This window comes from Onychostoma macrolepis, chromosome 03 (assembly GCF_012432095.1).
Source record: "Onychostoma macrolepis isolate SWU-2019 chromosome 03, ASM1243209v1, whole genome shotgun sequence".
NCBI lineage: Eukaryota > Metazoa > Chordata > Actinopteri > Cypriniformes > Cyprinidae > Onychostoma > Onychostoma macrolepis.
In genome coordinates, this window is record NC_081157.1 from 20258730 (window position 1) to 20276664 (window position 17935).

Sequence of the window (17935 nt, forward strand, 5' to 3'; positions counted from 1 at the left end):
GATAAAATGCATCTTAAATGCTTTGGATAAAAGCATCTGGCAAATGGATAAATGCAAATGAGGAGTGCAACTTCCAATTCATGACTATAAGAATAAATTCTGATCTGACCGCTATACTATGAGTCATGGCTACTTACATTATGGAAACCCATTTATGGAAATGTACTCTTGCATCTGGAGAAGACAAGGGGACTGAAAACGAGAACAGTAAAACAGTAATCTAGTAGCATGTATGAGTAATATTCAGTTAGTAATGAGAGCAGTGAAAGAGTAGAGATATAAAATGAAGATTTGAATAAAAAGCTTAAGACCAAGAGTATAATTTCAAGCATTTTAATACAAACTTAATAAACTATCAGTCCCTCTTTACATGTAAGACACTGACTCCAAATACTTTGTTATACTATTTGTTTTTGTCAAGTATTGCACAATGTTGGTACAAAATTAATATACGATTACATTTTGTCCATAGTATAGCAAAAATCTTTGAACTCTTAACAGAAAATACAACTCTTATTTTTTTTTCTCTTTTTTCCCCCCCCAAAAAGCAAATATTTTTAAATCCCAACACAATGGAATATTCTGTACACAATCTTTAGAATAGTTGATGTTTTTAAAGATGGATTTCATTTTACAATTTCAATAAAAAAAAATATAACAAAAGCTGCTGCAGCCATCACAGATCACTGGAGTAGTAAAAAGATATAAATGCAATATGTCGTAGAAACAATATATACTCTGATATTTTACAAACTTTCTACTAAATTAATTATACAGTTAGAAAAAAGACCAAGAAATCCCTCATTCAGCATTCAGGCCAATCCTTGGAAAAATTGGCTGTGTAACTATACCTTGAATACTATTAGAGGCCTTGATTTGTAGTTTTCTTCTTCATAAAGATATTTTAAAACAGTCAGTAAAAATAATTTTGTGCTTGGTTGGCAAAAGAAAACAACTTAAAAAAAAATAAAAATAATATGAGTTTAGATAACTAAGCTCGATTGTACAACAAGCTTAATCGTAAAAAGAATGACAAAAATACTCAAGGGAACGACATGGTTCACCCTCGGGCTCATCGTTTGACTTATTCACCGGGACTTTACAGTTGAAGTGTTGCTTTGCGGTTTTCTTTTTGTTTTTTCCATTTTTTTTGGATTTTCCAAACGTGAACTTTCCGCCGTCCCATCACATATCTCTGGTCGTTAGTAGTATTCTCGCTTTCTAGTTGGCCATCACTGGCTGGAATTGCTGGTTAGAATACTGCATGTTGCTCAAGCTGAAACTCAGACTGTCCATGAGGGACTTCTCATTAAGGCCCCCATAGGCTGCAAACACGTCAAAGGCATTATTGTACGGGAGAGGGCTGAGATTGAGGGGCGTTTCCCCGGGGAACATTGCACTTGGGCTGCCCTGCCCCTGGAGATTGGGGAACACAAACTCCTTGGCGTTGGGAGACAGGGCAGAGGGCTTCTGCGGCTGACCGCCCAAGCCGACGCCGTAGAGAGAATGCATGGATGTGGACATGGCTTTCTGCTTCAGGAGGTTGTTTACATTCAGGCCCAGGTTGGTGGGGGAGTTTCGGGTCACCTTGTTGGCGTTCCGCCCGTTGCTTTTCATTTTCGTGGAGCCAAATTTGGTGGCGGCGAAGCTGGCAGTGGTAAAGGTTAAAGGTTGCGTGGAACGGCGCATGAAGGTGGGGCTGACCGCCGCCGACTGGCCAAACGGTGGGGACGGGGAACTGGAGGTGGGGGACATGCCTAGGGGTTCGCTAATGGGCATGAAGACCTGGGCCTCTGGGTTAAAGCTGTTCTTGATCTCCTTGTCCAACTCCAGCCCATTCTCATTACTGTCGTCCACATAGAGCACCTTGACAGGTCCCTTCTCCCCAATCTGATAAGACACCTCGAAAGGATCAATCCAGACACTGAGGTCCTGAGGCAGGTTGTTGCGGACATCCTCAATGTCCAACCCACTTTCTTTGGCTGCTTGCTCTACAACTGGGTCCACTTTCTCCCCGACATGTATACACCTGAATCCAGACCCTTTGTATGGCTTGTCCGGGTACCAATGTCCCTCGTATTTCTGTTTCAGCTGTCGCTCCAACTCCTCGCCGAAAATGTTGACACGTCGTCTGGGCAGCTTATTGTACAAGTACGAAATGATGAAGTTGAGTGCTACTTGGATTTCAAGCTGCATAGCTGCTGCGCTGCCCTGGAGTATCACCACCGTTGGCTGTTTGAATTCGCGTATTGTGTTGTAAGCCACCAGAGGGCAAGGCTTGGCTGGAGCCAGGCAAATAAACAGAAACTTGGGGGGGGGGGAACGGTTCAAAACAAAGTGCTGGTTGCAGAGGGAACGTCTCAGTCCACAAACGGCTGATCCGGTTCCTAGAGAGAAGCAAAAATAAATAGCGTGAATAACTCCAGCTCATTATTCTCAGCTGAAAACAATAAACTGGAACATGGTACCGTCTGTAAGGTTTCTTAATAGTGAGTTCATTAAAATAGCTTGAATGTTTTGATAAAACAGCTTGCGAATATGAAAATCAGCCATAGTTTTACTACAAATAAAACCAAAAAAAAAACATGGTTACTACAAATTAACCATGGTTTTGCAACACTAACCATAGTTTAACCATGGTTTTTGTAGTAAAACTGTGGCTATACAAATGGTAGTCAATACACCAAAAAAAAAAAAAAAACATGGTTAGGCTACTACAATTTTACTATAATAAAACCAAGGTTAATTTTCTTGAGCAGATTAGATTTTACACAAGCACACAAACAATCCTAAGCTTCAGTGCACTGGCCGAATGATACTTCCACTCTAGTTAAATTCAAGACAACACCTTGTGTCCAGCATATATATTAGCACTAAGCTAGTCCTATAATTGCAGTTTACCATTATAGGAAGGATGCACTGGGACTCGCGGAGCTGATAGAGTTACGTAACAACTAACTTGCCCTGACTAGACCCAGCACAACTGTAACCAATCTACTGCTGTCAGTCGCCATAATCGACCTGTATCCTCAGCTCCTCATGTATGTCTGAAAAACAGAGAGTTTCGTGAGGAAATCAGACACAAGAATGCGAGACTTTAATAATTCAACCTGAACGAGTCACGAGGAGAAATGAAAACCAGTCAGCGCACGCACATACGGTCGTCGATGAAGAGACTAGAAATAAAAATGCGCTTGAACGTTAAACCAAACCGATAAATGGTGCGCTTTACGCCTTGGTTAGCTAATATAAAAGCAGATTGTGTTTGGTTTGTGCATTTAAAGCGAGTATAGGACGTCAGAGATCGTATCGTCTCTCCCACCCAGTTCACAGGGAAGCCAACGCGAGGACACAATGTACAGTTTAGAAACAGATACATATCTGCTATATTACTAATGTACGCATGAAACGCACCATATGAAGGTATACATTTAAGACAAGAGAGCAGTATATGCTGTAGGCTATTGTGTGCAATTCGACCAGGACGTGTTGACAAATTAAATCTAGCCTATATCATATTCTATGGTGATCATTTGCACTTGTATGTAACTAGTGTATGGCTTCTAGTGTAAGAAGGTATTTTGCCATAGTTGGCAATCCCTCCGAGCTCCTAAAGTCTTCAGCCCACGACTGACGCAGCAAGCTGCCTTCATTTAAATTCTCTTAAGGTTTCGGTAAACTATTACAGACAGCGCTTTGCAATAACCAATAACGTTAATACTCTACAATCACAAAAACAGCAATGCCATGCAAAGAGATGAAATACTTACTTGAGTTTACAAAACGACGTAGTTGCAGTAGCCTTAACTAGTGCAAATAGAAAACTTCAGATATAAATACTTTCTTCACATTAACATAAAGGTATTCCAGTTCGTAGACTTGAAATGTTTTATTTTTGTTTTTTTGTTGTTTTTCTTCTTCTTCTTCTTATCTTGCTCCCAGTTATCTGTAAGGTATTTGCTGTTTCACCTTCCCAATAAGCTCCTCTCCACCCCCTCTATCTGGGTGTTTTACAATTTCGTCCCCTACTGCTGTCATCCGCCTCTATTTATAGTTTTCCTCCGCCACGGACACGCGGTGGGCGGTGACGCGCTTCCAAAGGTCACAACAAAACGAACATCGAATCCGCGGAATGTGATTGGTCAGGCTTGCGCGAGAGGCGGGGCCTATTCCTGACGTCCTTCAAGCCCATTGGCTCATTTTACCGTCACGCAAAGAAGGGGTAGGATTTAATACACTTACGTTGAGCCCGTCATAAAGGCTCTTTACGTCACGCGTTACCTAGTACCACAAAAAAGACAGGCTATTCATGGACGTATCGTGTATCATTTCCATGTTCATATTTCGCAAACATGACTGTTAAAGCGACATTTATGCCCCTAAGTGGATCAAATGACTGAATAAATATAAAGGCTAAGTAGTGAGCAGACATGGCAGAACTGAAGAGCATAGCTTTGGTGCAACCTAATCTGTTTATCACTGTTTTGTATGAGCGAGCGCGCAAACGCTGCTATTGTGCAGGGGAAAACTGTATTTGACATTCAATTTAATCAGACACATGTGTTTTGATGCAAAGAAACGCTACCAAAGGGAGTTTTCCTTTTATTCGCTACAAGACATTTACGTTAGTGTTTTGTGAACGGAGTACACCCATAAAGCATAATAAAAACTAATGCTAGGCATGAAACTGGTTGATTAAAAACAATGAGGTAATAATTATGTCACTGTCAGCAAAATAATTTCCCATTGTGCATACTACCCATCCTAAATTCTATGTGATATTAGTAATTTTCAATACTATTTAGGGCGGATAGTATGCACATTAGAAACAAATCTATCGTTTTTGATTGGCTGCAAAACAGACAGGAACTCACCGTCATTTAAAGTGACAACTATATAAATTACAATTGCATATATATTTGATGACAATGATGACTTTAATCATGTAAATGTAGGATTGCAGTAACGGGGGAAAAAAACAAAACAGGCTTAATTAGGTTAAATTATTTAGCCCTTGTGATGTGCTGAAAACCCTTTGCCTAATTTGATGCTCTTGGCCAAAAATTACCAGCATTTTAAAAATCTCTAATTATGCTATATTATTACCAAATCTTGGATTCAATCATTTTGTCAACTTGTAAGAAAAAAAACACCATTATTTGTGGATGATTTTGGCTATGTTTACTTAAAAACTGAGGTACATAAGTGAGGTCAATGATCAATCAGTTACAAAAAGAAATACAAAACCTGTGGTAAGTGAAAGAAAACAAGTCGATAAAAAGATTGAATTCAATATTTGGTAATAGCAAGAAATTTGTAGACTGGTCATTTTTACCTGCAAGTGTAAGTATATCTGTTTGAGCAAAGTCAGTAAGTTTTAGTCCAGTGTGATAACATTAACATTTTCAGGAAAAAGAAAATCATCTCTAGGTCAAAATAACCAGAACCACAACATGAGGGTTAATATAACTTATTTGAACTAATTTTAGATTATCTTGATGCATCCCTGTTTGAGAACCAATATGCTAAATGTAGCTCCTATTAATAATAAATGGTTATAGTTTCTAATATTAATTAGAAATTAGTTCAGTCATTTTGATGTTATTGTATCCATGGACTTTTTAATGCAGTGTAACTAATTTCGTTGGCGTCACGGTTTGCTCATGGGTGCAATTCAAATAAGGATCACACATCACATTATTATCTGCCCGGGCAACCAGTCTTAATGATGGGGATATGATGGGACAAGAGTGGACCTGGGGTATGACTCAGTTAGACATCACTCTGACAGTGCACTCACTATTATTTATACAGCAAACAACCTACCAAAAGACAGTCATGTGTTTGTCTGGCCAGAAGATTGTGGTATGAAAGGCCAAGCAGATAAAGATTCACATGTGCCTGTCACTGTTTTATTGTACTTTGGTGTTAGAAACTACCTTCCACAGCAAATGGCTCCAGACTTCAAATGATATATAAATGAGTTCACAACTGCCTCAGTGAAAAAACCTTGTCTTCACTCTTTGTACTGTCATTTTTAGAGCTCCTGGTCATACAATTATATTCTACTACCTTTCTATATATATTGAGATTGAATTTGATGATACAGCAAAGGCTGCAAAGAGTGATTTATATTTCTAAAAGAAATCGCATCTATCTATCTATTCATCTGTCTATTTCCCTTTCTGTCAAATATATTTTATTGGACCGTCCTGCTTTTAATGTATGTAGAAAACTCTTTTATGAAGTGAACTCACTTAAAGAGTTATTTAGTATAATTTTGCCAGAAAAAGTTTTAGAATTTTTATCATATGTTAATGTAAAAAATCTTGTGTAATGTAACCTGTGTTTGTTTGTTTGCTTGCTGGTTTTATTGTATTTGTTATACTTGTATTTTTTTTAATCGTTTTTGCCATGAAAATAGTCTAAGATGCTGACATAGCATTAAATAAAAATATCTATCTATCTATCTATCTATCAATTATTGCAACGTCTTTTTCCCAGGGTAACAGCTCTGAGTTTCTCCTGTAATGCCTGAAGAGTTTGGAGAACACCTGATAAGAGATCAGAGACCATTCCTTCATCCAGAATTTCTCCAGATTCTTCAGATTCACAGCTCCATGTTAGTACTTCTCTCTTCAGTTCACCTCACTCATTTTCTGTAGGGTTCAGGTCAGAGGACAGGGACAGCCATGGTAAAAGATTCAGTCACCAGTGCTCAGTGACCCATTTTTGTGTTTATTTTGATGTTTGTTTTGGATTGTTGTCCTGGTGGAAGATCCAAACACGGTCCATTATAAGATTTCTAACAGAGGCAGTCAGGTTTTGATTTTCTGCATCTGTTGATATTTGAGAGAATCTATGATGCCATGCATCTGAACAAGATGTTCAGGACCTCCAGCAGAAAAACAGGCCCACAACATTAAAGATCCAGCAGTATATTTAACCGTGGACATGGGGTACTTTTTTTTATCCCTGTTTGTACTAAACCCATCTGGTGGGTTTGCTGCCAAAAAGCTCTTTTTTTAGTTTCATCTGACCAGAGTTGGGTATAACGTGTTTCTGTAATCTAATTACTTTTCTAAAACATTTAGATGCAATGAAAGGTTGCCTATCATATTTCAGAATGTTGCACTTGACATATTTTAGTCTGGCATTATAGTTTGGGAAAAGTTCAACAAGTGAATGTGTGCAAGTTTATGTCACAGTAACACTAATAAAGTAAAAAATAAATGAATCATCAGAATGAGATCAACCACGTCAGCATCACAATTCAAGGCTTATTCCTCACAGCGCGCCTTCTTCCAAAAACGAAAAGTAGCCGAGATGAACTTGAATCTTTCTACAGAGGTGACTTGAGCGTCTCAAGCCTGGTTTCGCGCGGATGATTATCTTCTAGCGCGCGATGTGCGCGGGCATGATTACTTTATAGGTGAGCTCAGACGGGAAAGACTGGACCTCGCTTTGGTTTCATACGGATTATTTTATCAGAGAATATTTGTTTTCGACATGACTTACTTCATTTAATAAAAGACACTTCAAGCTTTCTTTAGATATACTGTATTTCTCGTTTCAGGAAGATATTCATGTAGACAGAGAATGCAGAAAGCGCACCCTATTTGTTTTCTTTATTTTACAAAACCAAAAAAAAGTTTTGTTGATATTGGGAGTGAATCAGGGTATACAAATAATAGGCCTACTTATGTATTTTTTTCAGTCAATATGAAATGAATGAAAGAACTATGAGTTTCTCTTTGTAGTGTATTTTTTAGGTTTGATAACTTGAAAAGTAAAGTAAACTTGAAAGTAACTTGAAAGTAAATTAGTAATCTGATTACTTTTTAAATGCAGTAATCAGTAATGTAATCAAATTACAATTTTAAAGAAGTAATTAGTTATTTGTAGTGCATTACCTTTTTTGGTAACTTACCCAACACTGCATCTGACCATAGAAGCCAGTCCCATTTGAAGTTCCAGTCGTATCTGATAACTGAATATGCTGGAGATTGTTTTTGGATGAGTGAGGAGAATTTTCCTTGAAACCCTCCCAAACAACATGTGGTGATGTAGGGGATGTTTGATATATATATATATCGCTCAAACTCTCTTTCTCACCGTGCATTAGGACGATATAGACCAGGGATTCCCAACCCTGTTCCTGGAGATCTACCTTCCTGCAGAGTTCAGTTCCAACCTGATCAAACACACCTGTCTGTAATTATCAAGTGCTCCTTCAGATCCTAATTAGTTGGTTCAGTTGTGTTTGATCAGGGTTGGAGCTGAACTCTGCAGGAAGGTAGATCTCCAGGAACAGTTTTGGGCACCCCTGATATAGACACACGTCCTCTTCCAGGCAGATTTTTAACATCTTTAGTTGATAGGAACCTCTTAATTATTACCCTGATGGTGGAAATGGGGATTTTCAATGCTTGCTCTTTTCAATGTAAGCTCTTTTCTTACAGCCACTTTCTATTTTGTGATGCTCAACAATCTTGTTCTGCACATCAGAACTATATTCTTAGGTTTTATTCCTTGTGATGGATGATAAAGGGAATTTGGCCTTTGTGTTCCTCATATTTATAATCCTGTGGAGCTGGAAGTCATGGCAGGACAATGTTATGTTCATAATCACCCTTGTGTGCTAAAAAATGTAAATATGAATGGAATATACTTCAGAGATATTTTACTCATAAGAATTTCTAGGGGTGCCAATAATTGTGGCCAACATTCATTGGAGAAAAACATTTATTTCATCATGAGATTTTCTCCCCGCTTTCAATTGTTTTACTTCAATGACAGGCTAGAATTTTATGAATTTTTTGAGTGAAAGATCAAAAGGATAAACAATGCAGATTTATTTTCACAGCCGCCTTTGCTCATATTTATCAAGGGTGCCAATATTAGTGGAGGGCACTGTATCTATCTATCTATCTATCTATCTATCTATCTATCTATCTATCTATCTATCTATCTATCTTTACAGAGAGGTAAGACTGTCTTCCTGTTTAGACCAGCATATCCTGTTCAAAACCCCAGGCCGCTATACCTTGCGTTGTGTTCTAGATCAGTTAATGTAAGGTTTTTTATCTTCCACCTGCACCTTCATATGCAATAAATCCGGTTTTATTATTATGAGAGGGCATTTCTCTGATGTGGAACTGTACACTGTAGCATAATAAGAACAGTGCTCATGTGTTTCTGTGCCTAATGGCCTGTGATTTTTCTGCCCCACTGCAGCTAGGAGAAAAGCAGCCTAATTTCCTGGGAAAAGCAAAGCCGAATTCTGTTCCCTGATTGGACGCACCGCTGGTTTTTCATATGAGAGTCACGCGTAAACATACTCGCACGCATATACAGAGAGTACACAGTATGCCCATGCAACCTCAACTCTCTCTCTCTCTTAGAAACCGGTCTCAGAAGAAGAACTTTTGACATTGCTGAGTGCTACGGCTTAACGTGGAGTTCAGAGGCTGGTTTGCACAACAAACAGATGTTCTTTGATGTCAGCTGCAGTGAGGGGGAGGCAAAAAATGGGAACGCTAAAAAGAAGTAGGAGGAAGGTGTCAGAACTCTAATCGCCATGCAGCGCGCAGAAAGACATCTATTGTATCTCTTAGCACAAACACTGGTTTGTATTCACCATAACCTTGCCCATTATACAATGTAAAATTCACTTGATTTGTAATATCACTAAGAATTGATTCAAATGGTTTTGAACTGTGCATTGCCTTGGCATTTCTTTTAGGATTACAAAGCTGACAGTGACCTGTTACACTGACCTTATCTTCTCTTTAAATAGGCTTTGAGTCACAGTTACAACGCTGGCTCGCTGATCCAGAGAAGCTAAATTACACAGGCTGTCAGCCAAACCAACGTACAGCTCCGTTCGGGCACGTAATAAATTATGTAAAAGAACCTAACAGCAAGAAAATGACCGTGCCATTTGCTGTCACTTCAGACAATTTGTATTATGACATTTCACGAACGCTTGGCCAATTACACTGGATAGATCGATTGCATAAACTAAATAATAGTTTCTCCACTCCAGCTATGTGATTTAGTTATTCATTAAACCACCCACATCACAAGTGCAAAATACAGCTCAGGACATGTACTCCATGAACAGCTCATTTAGGTTAGTGTGTGTGTCAGCACGGTGTATAAGTTATAGACCCGCGTGCCTACAAAACCTGTAGCATTTTCCAAAACAACTACGTTTACATAACATGTCACAATTTATTTCCACTGCAGTCAGCCTATGCTATTGATGGTGTAAAAGAGTACTAGTGTTTGTAAAAAGCAAAAATTGCTATCATATTACAACAAATATATCTACTGTCTATATAATATCTATACAAGTTTATCTGTTGACCGCATGATTCATTTTAAATACTATTTAATAATACTCTTTTAAATGAATCACTAAGAATTTGTATTAATACTAATATACTTAAAATAAATTTCCACAATTTTAATTCAGAAACGCACCTTATCGGCCACCTCTCTGAGATGCTATCCTAGACCTTTTACACTAATACCAAATACAGTATTAAAAATATATTATAAGATCATAACGGTATATAGATTTTGTTTGGATAAAAGATTCACGCTGTGTAATGTCTCTCTAGTTCAGGCTCATTTCCAATATTGACGGATGTCTCAACAATTTCAACTGCAGTATTAGTTACAGTTTAATCAGACCTCCATTCGCTGACTGACATTTTAGCTTTAACTAGTCAGCTGCCTTTGTGATGGAGGAACTGTCATAAGATGCAATAAAAACACTTACACATGCATACTATCTGGCACCGAGGGTGTGACGTGTCAAGATATGTAGGCATTACAATCGTATTGGCTGAAGTACCGTATAGTATCTTATCTTGACAATAAGCAAGAGGAATCTCCCGTCAGTAACTAAACAGTTCACCCATAAATGAAAAATCATTTACTCATGTTGCTCCAATCTCTATGCCTTTTTTCTGCTCATGGTTATTGTATATATTCACTGCATTCATCTTTTTGTGTTCTATGGAGGAAAAAAGTCAAACAGGACTTGGAGCAATATCATATTTGGACAGTCTTTTGATAATCAGTAACATACTGACAGACACAATTGAATGTGTTTGAACTGTTTTACAGGTGACAAGTGAGTTTTTATTTTAATTTAATTTTTTTTATTTTTAAACTAAGTTACAGTTTCAGGAACAATCTGGAATTCTTACAGTGTTTTCTGTTCTGGAAGAACATCTCGATTTATTTCCAAGTGCTTCCTGAAGAAGAGGAGATGCAACAGAAACGTGTCCTTGTTGGCACGTCCATGACTTCAGTCTGGCATGTGGCTTTGTCTTTACTGCAGTTGCAGTTGCTCGCCCCGAGGCACTGTCATTTGAAGTTGAGAAAGAGCTGTAAGATGTGGAAATGGCCTCTGAACATCAAACAACTATCCCTTTCCCCTGTGTTACAAGGAAGGAGGAAGAAATGACATGCTGAGACATCAGTTCAGTCAAAAAAACTCGGAGGTGTCAAGAGAGCAACTCGATTTGTGGATGGAATTGGAAGTTAGAGTGTGAAGGGGGCAGAGAAAGGAAGAAAAAAAAAAAAAGGAAGGGTGTGAGGTAAAAAAGAGACGGCTGACTCGAATCAAATGGCAACAGAGGCCAAGCCCTGTCATATGGCTCGAGGTTTTCTGGACCTTCTGTGCTTGGAGAGGAAAGCACATCTTCTTCTTCTGCATTCCATCCACACATGTCTCAAATCAGCACACTGGACACCAGCGCAGAGTTTAAGCCAGCTAATATATTTGCCAGTTTTGTACTTTCTGAAGTTAGAAGATGAAGGTAAACTGGTGGAGGACCATAAATGGCTTGTGAAAAGTAAAACTGTAACCCATATCCACCGACTGAGCTCTTGTGTCCAATCTGGCCCCATTTTCTGAAGGGTGTTCTGGGCTTGAAAAATTGGTTTTAAAGTGAAGTGCGTCTTTTTTTTCTGTCAAAATACTTGAAGCAGCAGATTGCGATGTGTATGTGACAGACACTCTGCTTATTTGTTGTGCTGCAGACTCCAGCAATTTTACCTGTCTATGAGAAATGAAAATATTTTATTCACAAATATCATACATGAGCTGATTGCTATGAATTTAAATAACTTCAGACCAATACATCAAAGCTAGCTTGCGATGCCAAAAAAGTTGCTGAACATTATTCAAAACAAGGACTCGTAAGACATGTGAACAAAGACTATGATCCTCTTTGTGGAAAGAGGTTCTTCTGAATATTACAATGTTCTTCATAAAAAGGAAAAAATGGTCCTTTTAAGAACTGTTCACTGAAAGGTTCTTCTATGGCATCACTGCAAAAAAAAAAAAAAAGTGTAGTACATATTTATTCAGGCCAATTCTGAGAGAGGTTCGGCCGAGCACCAGCTCCATCACCTGCACCATTTGAGAAGAAAAAAGTTAATATTGGAAAACATTTCAAAGTAACTCATGGAAGCAGTTGAGAAAAAGTCAGATTGACCTTACTGGAAGGAAAAAGCTCAGAAAGATCAAAGCTGGAATTGAAGACAACAGTCCTCGAGAGATGAAAACAGGCACAGAAAGAGAACAGACAGGAAAGGAGCATCTTTAGTTTGCCTCAGCACTAAAATCAGAAGTTCTCAGTATTCACGACAGAAGGACAATCCATGAAAACCAGATGCTCTTAAACTTTCATGTATCCACTTCTTTTAAAGCTCCAGATTTCATTTCCTGCTACAAAATCCACCAGTATACGTAGTGAGATTGAATTGAGTGGTGTGCTAGCATGCCAAACTGCGTTAGATGTTTACTGGAAGAGTGTCTTGCCAAATTTTAGAGTATAATGTTAATTTTAATTTTATTTTACCAATCAGCTGATATTTATTTCAGTTTTCCTGAGGAGTTGTGAAAGAAAGACTGTTTTCAGATGCACGCTTTGATGTAGCCAAAAAGGACACATTCTTTGCCCTGACATTTATTGTGTTGGAGCATACCGGTCGCAAGACATTTACACCTCGTAACAAGCCTACCTGGCATTCTGACAAATTTCCCCACTGTTCCGAGGTCAGATTAACATGAAAAATGTCACAAGTCTCCCCGGCCCCTTCTCATTATTCCAGCTCTTAAAGCACAAACACCTCTGTCTCCTTCAAAACAGTGACCTTTGCTGCTTTTCCCTGCTGTTAGAACCTAAATGAGTTTCTCAATGGCTCCCTTTCTGCTTAATGCTAGCCAGCGAATAAAAAAGAAAAGGAAATTAGATCTACTAAAATTAATTTAAAAATGTAAATTTGAAATTGTTGAACTGAAATAAATGTTGACTGAAATAAAATAATATAAAAACTATATAAAAGCTGTACCAGGGGACCTGTGATCATTTTTCTTAGGATTCTCTGATTAATAAAAAGTTAAAAAGAACAACATTTATTTAAAAAAGAAATTTTGTGTTACAATATACAATGCTATTCAAAAGTTTGGGGTCAGTGCATTTTTTTTTTTAGAAATTAATACTTTTATTCAGGAGGGATGTGTTAAATGAATAAAAAGTCATAGTAAAGACTTATATTGTTGGAAAAGATTTCTATTTTGAACAAATACTGCTATTTTTAACTTTGTATTCATCAAAGAATCAAAGAAAAAAGTATCACATGTTCCAAAAAACAATATGAAGCAGCACAACAGTTTCAACACTCATAATAAATCAGCATATTAGAATGATTTCTGAAGGATCATGTGATACTTGAGTAATGATGCTGAAAATTCAGCGCTGCATCACAGAAATAAATTATTTTTATTTTAAAGTATATTAAAATAGGAAACCAATATTAGAAATTGCAATAAGATTTCACAATATTACTGTTTTTTCCTCTGTATGTTTGATCAAATAAATACAGCCTTGATGAGCAGAAGAGACTCCCTTAAAAAACTTTTGAGTGGCAGTGTATACAGTATATATATATAAAGTTAGTAATTTTGTTGAGAAACTAATAGTTAGAATATCAGCTGTCAAGGACTTGTCCTGCAAAGGTGTTTACAGAACGACCAGTGTGAGAATGAACATGTGGCTCTGCATGTTCCTTCATTTCCATATGTCTCCTATTGTGAAACTGTGGATATTTCTCAAGACTTTAAGCATTACTGACAGACCGTTATTCAATGTGAAATCCTTACAGACATTTATAAAGCAAAATATTGAAGAACTCCATCTCAACTCATACATTGAGTGATCCAGTAACTCAATCCATATTATCGATACAGTTATAACAACACTGTAGCTAAAAGTCTTCAACTCCACATAGATGATGCATGTCTGATACAGTTCAGTAATAATGTATCAGAGGCAGTGCTATAATGTTTATATAGTCAGAACTAAAGGCACAATGTGCAGTGGTCTGCATAAAACACCTTTAGCCATTTTATATACACAATACAAAACAGCCTTGAGATTCTGTGAGAGGTGCTACAGGGTCACATAGGGCTTTTGTAGTGAATGCTGGTCATGTATTCTGCTGTCTGTAAGTGGCCACCCCGCGGGTGACATTAGCAGCTGGGGGATGACCCATCACCTTGACCCCAAAGACAAGTCAATATCCCTATTTCAATTCCCCTGCCAATCATGTTTGAAGACCATTGCTCAAGCATCCCTCCCAACAACCAAATAACTGCCACGGCTGCAAAGTCACACGGAAAGCATGTTAAACAAGCAGTGTTTCCACTAAACAGGGAGGTTCCCCTTTCTAGAGAATTGCTCTTGTGTGTAAATGAAATCAGCCCACCATAACAGAACACAAAGCTCATGCCAACTGAAGCGTATAAGCTTTCTTTGCCTGGTTCTTATTTGCATCAGTCGATTCAAAACAGCACAGATGAGTCTCTGCGGCAAGGAAGTGAGAAAAGATGCTCCTTCTTATAGGAGGTGATAATTTGGGTAACTGATCTGATTGGATCGTGTAAATGTGTATTTTCAGGATAACTTTACAAATGCAATTCATGCATGGCAGAGTATATATACAGACTGGACTGGAGTAATGATGCCGAAAATTCAGCTTTGTATCACAAGGAATAAATTACATTTTAAAATATATTCAAATATAAAACAGTTATTTTAATTGGTAAGCCTTGGTGAGCCTTACTATTACTAATTATCATTTATGCATGCATTTAGAGTACAATCAAAACATGGTCATGATTTTTATTGTCCCTAGTTTTTTTTTTTGCTTCTTCATAGTTTGGCTATAAACAGGTTAAAGTTTAAAGACACTCAGGTCATGCCCTCTCAATGACGAGATTGTTTGTTAATGTTTGATTTTGAAGTCTACCAGCATCACAGGAGATGTCCTGTCCGTGACAGTCATTCTACATGGCTATTTCCTGTTTGTCTAAAGTGCAGACTCTATCATCAGCACAAACACAAATTCTGGCCAGAAAAGTCCAATCCTGTTTGGAAGCAGTGATGTCAAAGTCACCATGGCAACTGCTCTTACAAATTATGTCTCTTCTTTCACTCTCCCTTTCTGCCTTTGTCCATGTGACATTCAAGTGCAATTTCTTTTTGTCACAATGCACTGGGCATCAATGTGCCGATGCCAAGGACACAGAAGGGGAATAACCTGACCTTTTGCAGTGCACCGAATGCAAGAAGAGATGCAAGGTCAGGAGGTGTGTTTGTGGGCTTTGAGTGGCGTGGGGGGTTGTGTTGATGGCATTGTGGAATCGGCTCTGCGAACGTTCTCTTTGTCGCTCACTCATTTATACCATTCAAATGCCATTCCTTGCGTTTTGGAACATTGTGTAATTCCTTTTAATTCAACATCTCTGGAAGAGCAGTGAGGAATTAAAAGACCAGTTTGGCCAAAAATACTCACCCTCATGTCATTTCAAACATATAACTGTCTTTCTTTTGTAGAACAGAAAAGAAGATGTTTTGACAAGAATCCGCACAGCTATTAGGGAACGTTCTCAGAACTTTGGCTGAACAAACGTTCTTCCAGTAACGTTAATGTTGAACGAAGCTCAAAGTAATCTGGTCTTATAGCGTTCTCAAAACGTTAGCACAAAAAACGTTATTTATACATCATTAATTTTAAAAACTGGATGTTTTGGATGTTCAGAAATAACAATATTTGTAACAACATTAGCAAAAGGTTCCTAAAGCATATTTTTGTTAGCTGGGGATACTGCTTTGTCCCATAGACTTGAGTGTTTTTTCCACTTAACTTGATTGAACAGTAAAAAGTAGCATAGCTTGGACATTCTTATAAACTCTAAGGAAGAAAGATGGTCATACAGGTTTGGAACAACTTGAGAGGATGAGAAATTGATGACTGAATGTTCATTTTTGAATGAACTATTCCTTTAAAGTTTCCAGCTGTACAGCTGATTAATGGAAATACAATGAACAGCAGCTGACAAACGAAACATGATGGAAACGGAGGAGTGTGATTGCCATGGTAATAGATGATGGCTCAAAGAGTGTGAGCAATACATAAAAATTCAAAGACTTTCAGCAAGACAATGACAGTGCAGTCGGCCTTTCTTTCCTTACCAGACATCAGCCACCTGGTCCACACTGCAGTACTTTATAATTCTATCTGACTTTGAAATTATCTAAAATCAGCAGAAAAATATGTTTAGATGAGGCAGAGAGAAAGTGGAAATGTAGATGTTATATTGCCTATTTGCACAGCCAGATGCCAGATACGCTTTGTCAAAACAACATCTGACTCATACCCTTAAGCTCTCTCCCAAAACCTAGTGGGCTGCCTAGCTTTCTTCAACTTATAAAGGCAGCTAACTGTGCAACACAGACTCAGTGGAAAACGTGCCTCTACGTACATTTTTGCGAAAACCTGCCTATACGTAGCTACTGTTCACTGCAAGACTAGTTGCAGTATTACATCAACAACATTTTAATGCAGCTGAGATAAATTGATCACAGGGGCAGATTATTGATTAATAAGATTTATTTTTCTGTGGTTCTTTATATTTTAATACTATTTTACAACCTCAAATCACTTTTACCATAGTCTATGATTTGTAAACTAATACATTTTGTCCTTTGCATCACATAACCATCTCTATATGTATGGCTTTTCTGATGTAAACTTGCTTGGAAGCCCACCTGGTACAGCATTGCACACCCAATAACACAACTAAACACTTGTAGAAGCCAGGTGAAATAGCATGATTGCCTCAGCAAATACATTTTTATTTTACGTTTGCATGGTTAATACTATCAGTTAGGTTTAGGGTTTAGTGTAGGCAGTATGTTATTTTCTAACGCAACAGAGCATTAATCTTTTAGTGCCACTCATCAGACATTTCATTTCCACAAATGCCACGATACACAACCAATGCAATAAAACACTGCCAGATTCACGTACATCTGTTTGGTAAACATAATATGCTGTTAGTGCCACTCACTGGACATTTTACTTTGAAAGTGTCACAAAACATGCAAGAAAGAAAAATCATTTTGCAGAAATTTCGCCATGTTTTTTCTCCAATGAGCCTTGGCTGCAACCGTCAGAAAATATTACAAGTGGCAAATTTAGAAAACACACTAAATAGGCAACAAATTCTTGTGCCACTCCAATAGCAGGAGACTTACAGTAATGTATACTTGATTTCAACAGAATATGACATTTGCATGTTGCTACAATACTCTAAAATACATAAAAACACACAAATAAGAAAAAAAATTTTTTTTTAACTGCACAGATGTATTTTCATCATTGATGATATCAAAATTTATCAGTATTGTGTACAATTGTTGTTCAAGAATAAAATGAGCATTTTCAAGCTGTCTCCCTCAGAAATTTCTTATGGGTTTTTATAATAGCGCTTTGTATGATGTATGAGTAAAACAAGATCTGTGGTTAACATTATGTAAATAGACTTGAAATTGCACTTTTTAAA

General features: G+C 37.7%; 1 protein-coding gene and 1 long non-coding RNA gene across 10 annotated transcripts in view; one reads left to right on the forward strand and one right to left on the reverse strand.

The window, feature by feature from the left end:
• tob1a (transducer of ERBB2, 1a) overlaps positions 1 to 17935 on the reverse strand; it is a 61203-nt gene that overhangs the window by 4862 nt on the left and 38406 nt on the right. For 2 of the 9 annotated variants that reach the window (XR_009269788.1, XR_009269786.1), the window contains one exon: positions 10500 to 12080. The exons of 1 other annotated variant lie outside the window; for it this stretch is intronic. Coding sequence is in view for 3 of the 8 variants with exons in the window: in XM_058768504.1 (XP_058624487.1) it covers positions 1222 to 2196 (975 nt within the window). In the remaining 5 variants the exon portion in view is untranslated. Of the gene's footprint in view, positions 1 to 317; positions 2388 to 2901; positions 2921 to 3770; positions 4031 to 10499; positions 12081 to 17935 lie in introns of those variants that run through there. 6 more of the 9 variants (XM_058768504.1, XM_058768506.1, XM_058768505.1 and 3 more) reach the window with 6 other exon arrangements.
• On the forward strand, positions 8242 to 10251 carry LOC131535951 (uncharacterized). The gene is made up of 3 exons (XR_009269792.1): positions 8242 to 8443; positions 9238 to 9628; positions 9800 to 10251. It is a non-coding gene; the product is annotated as an uncharacterized LOC131535951 (long non-coding RNA).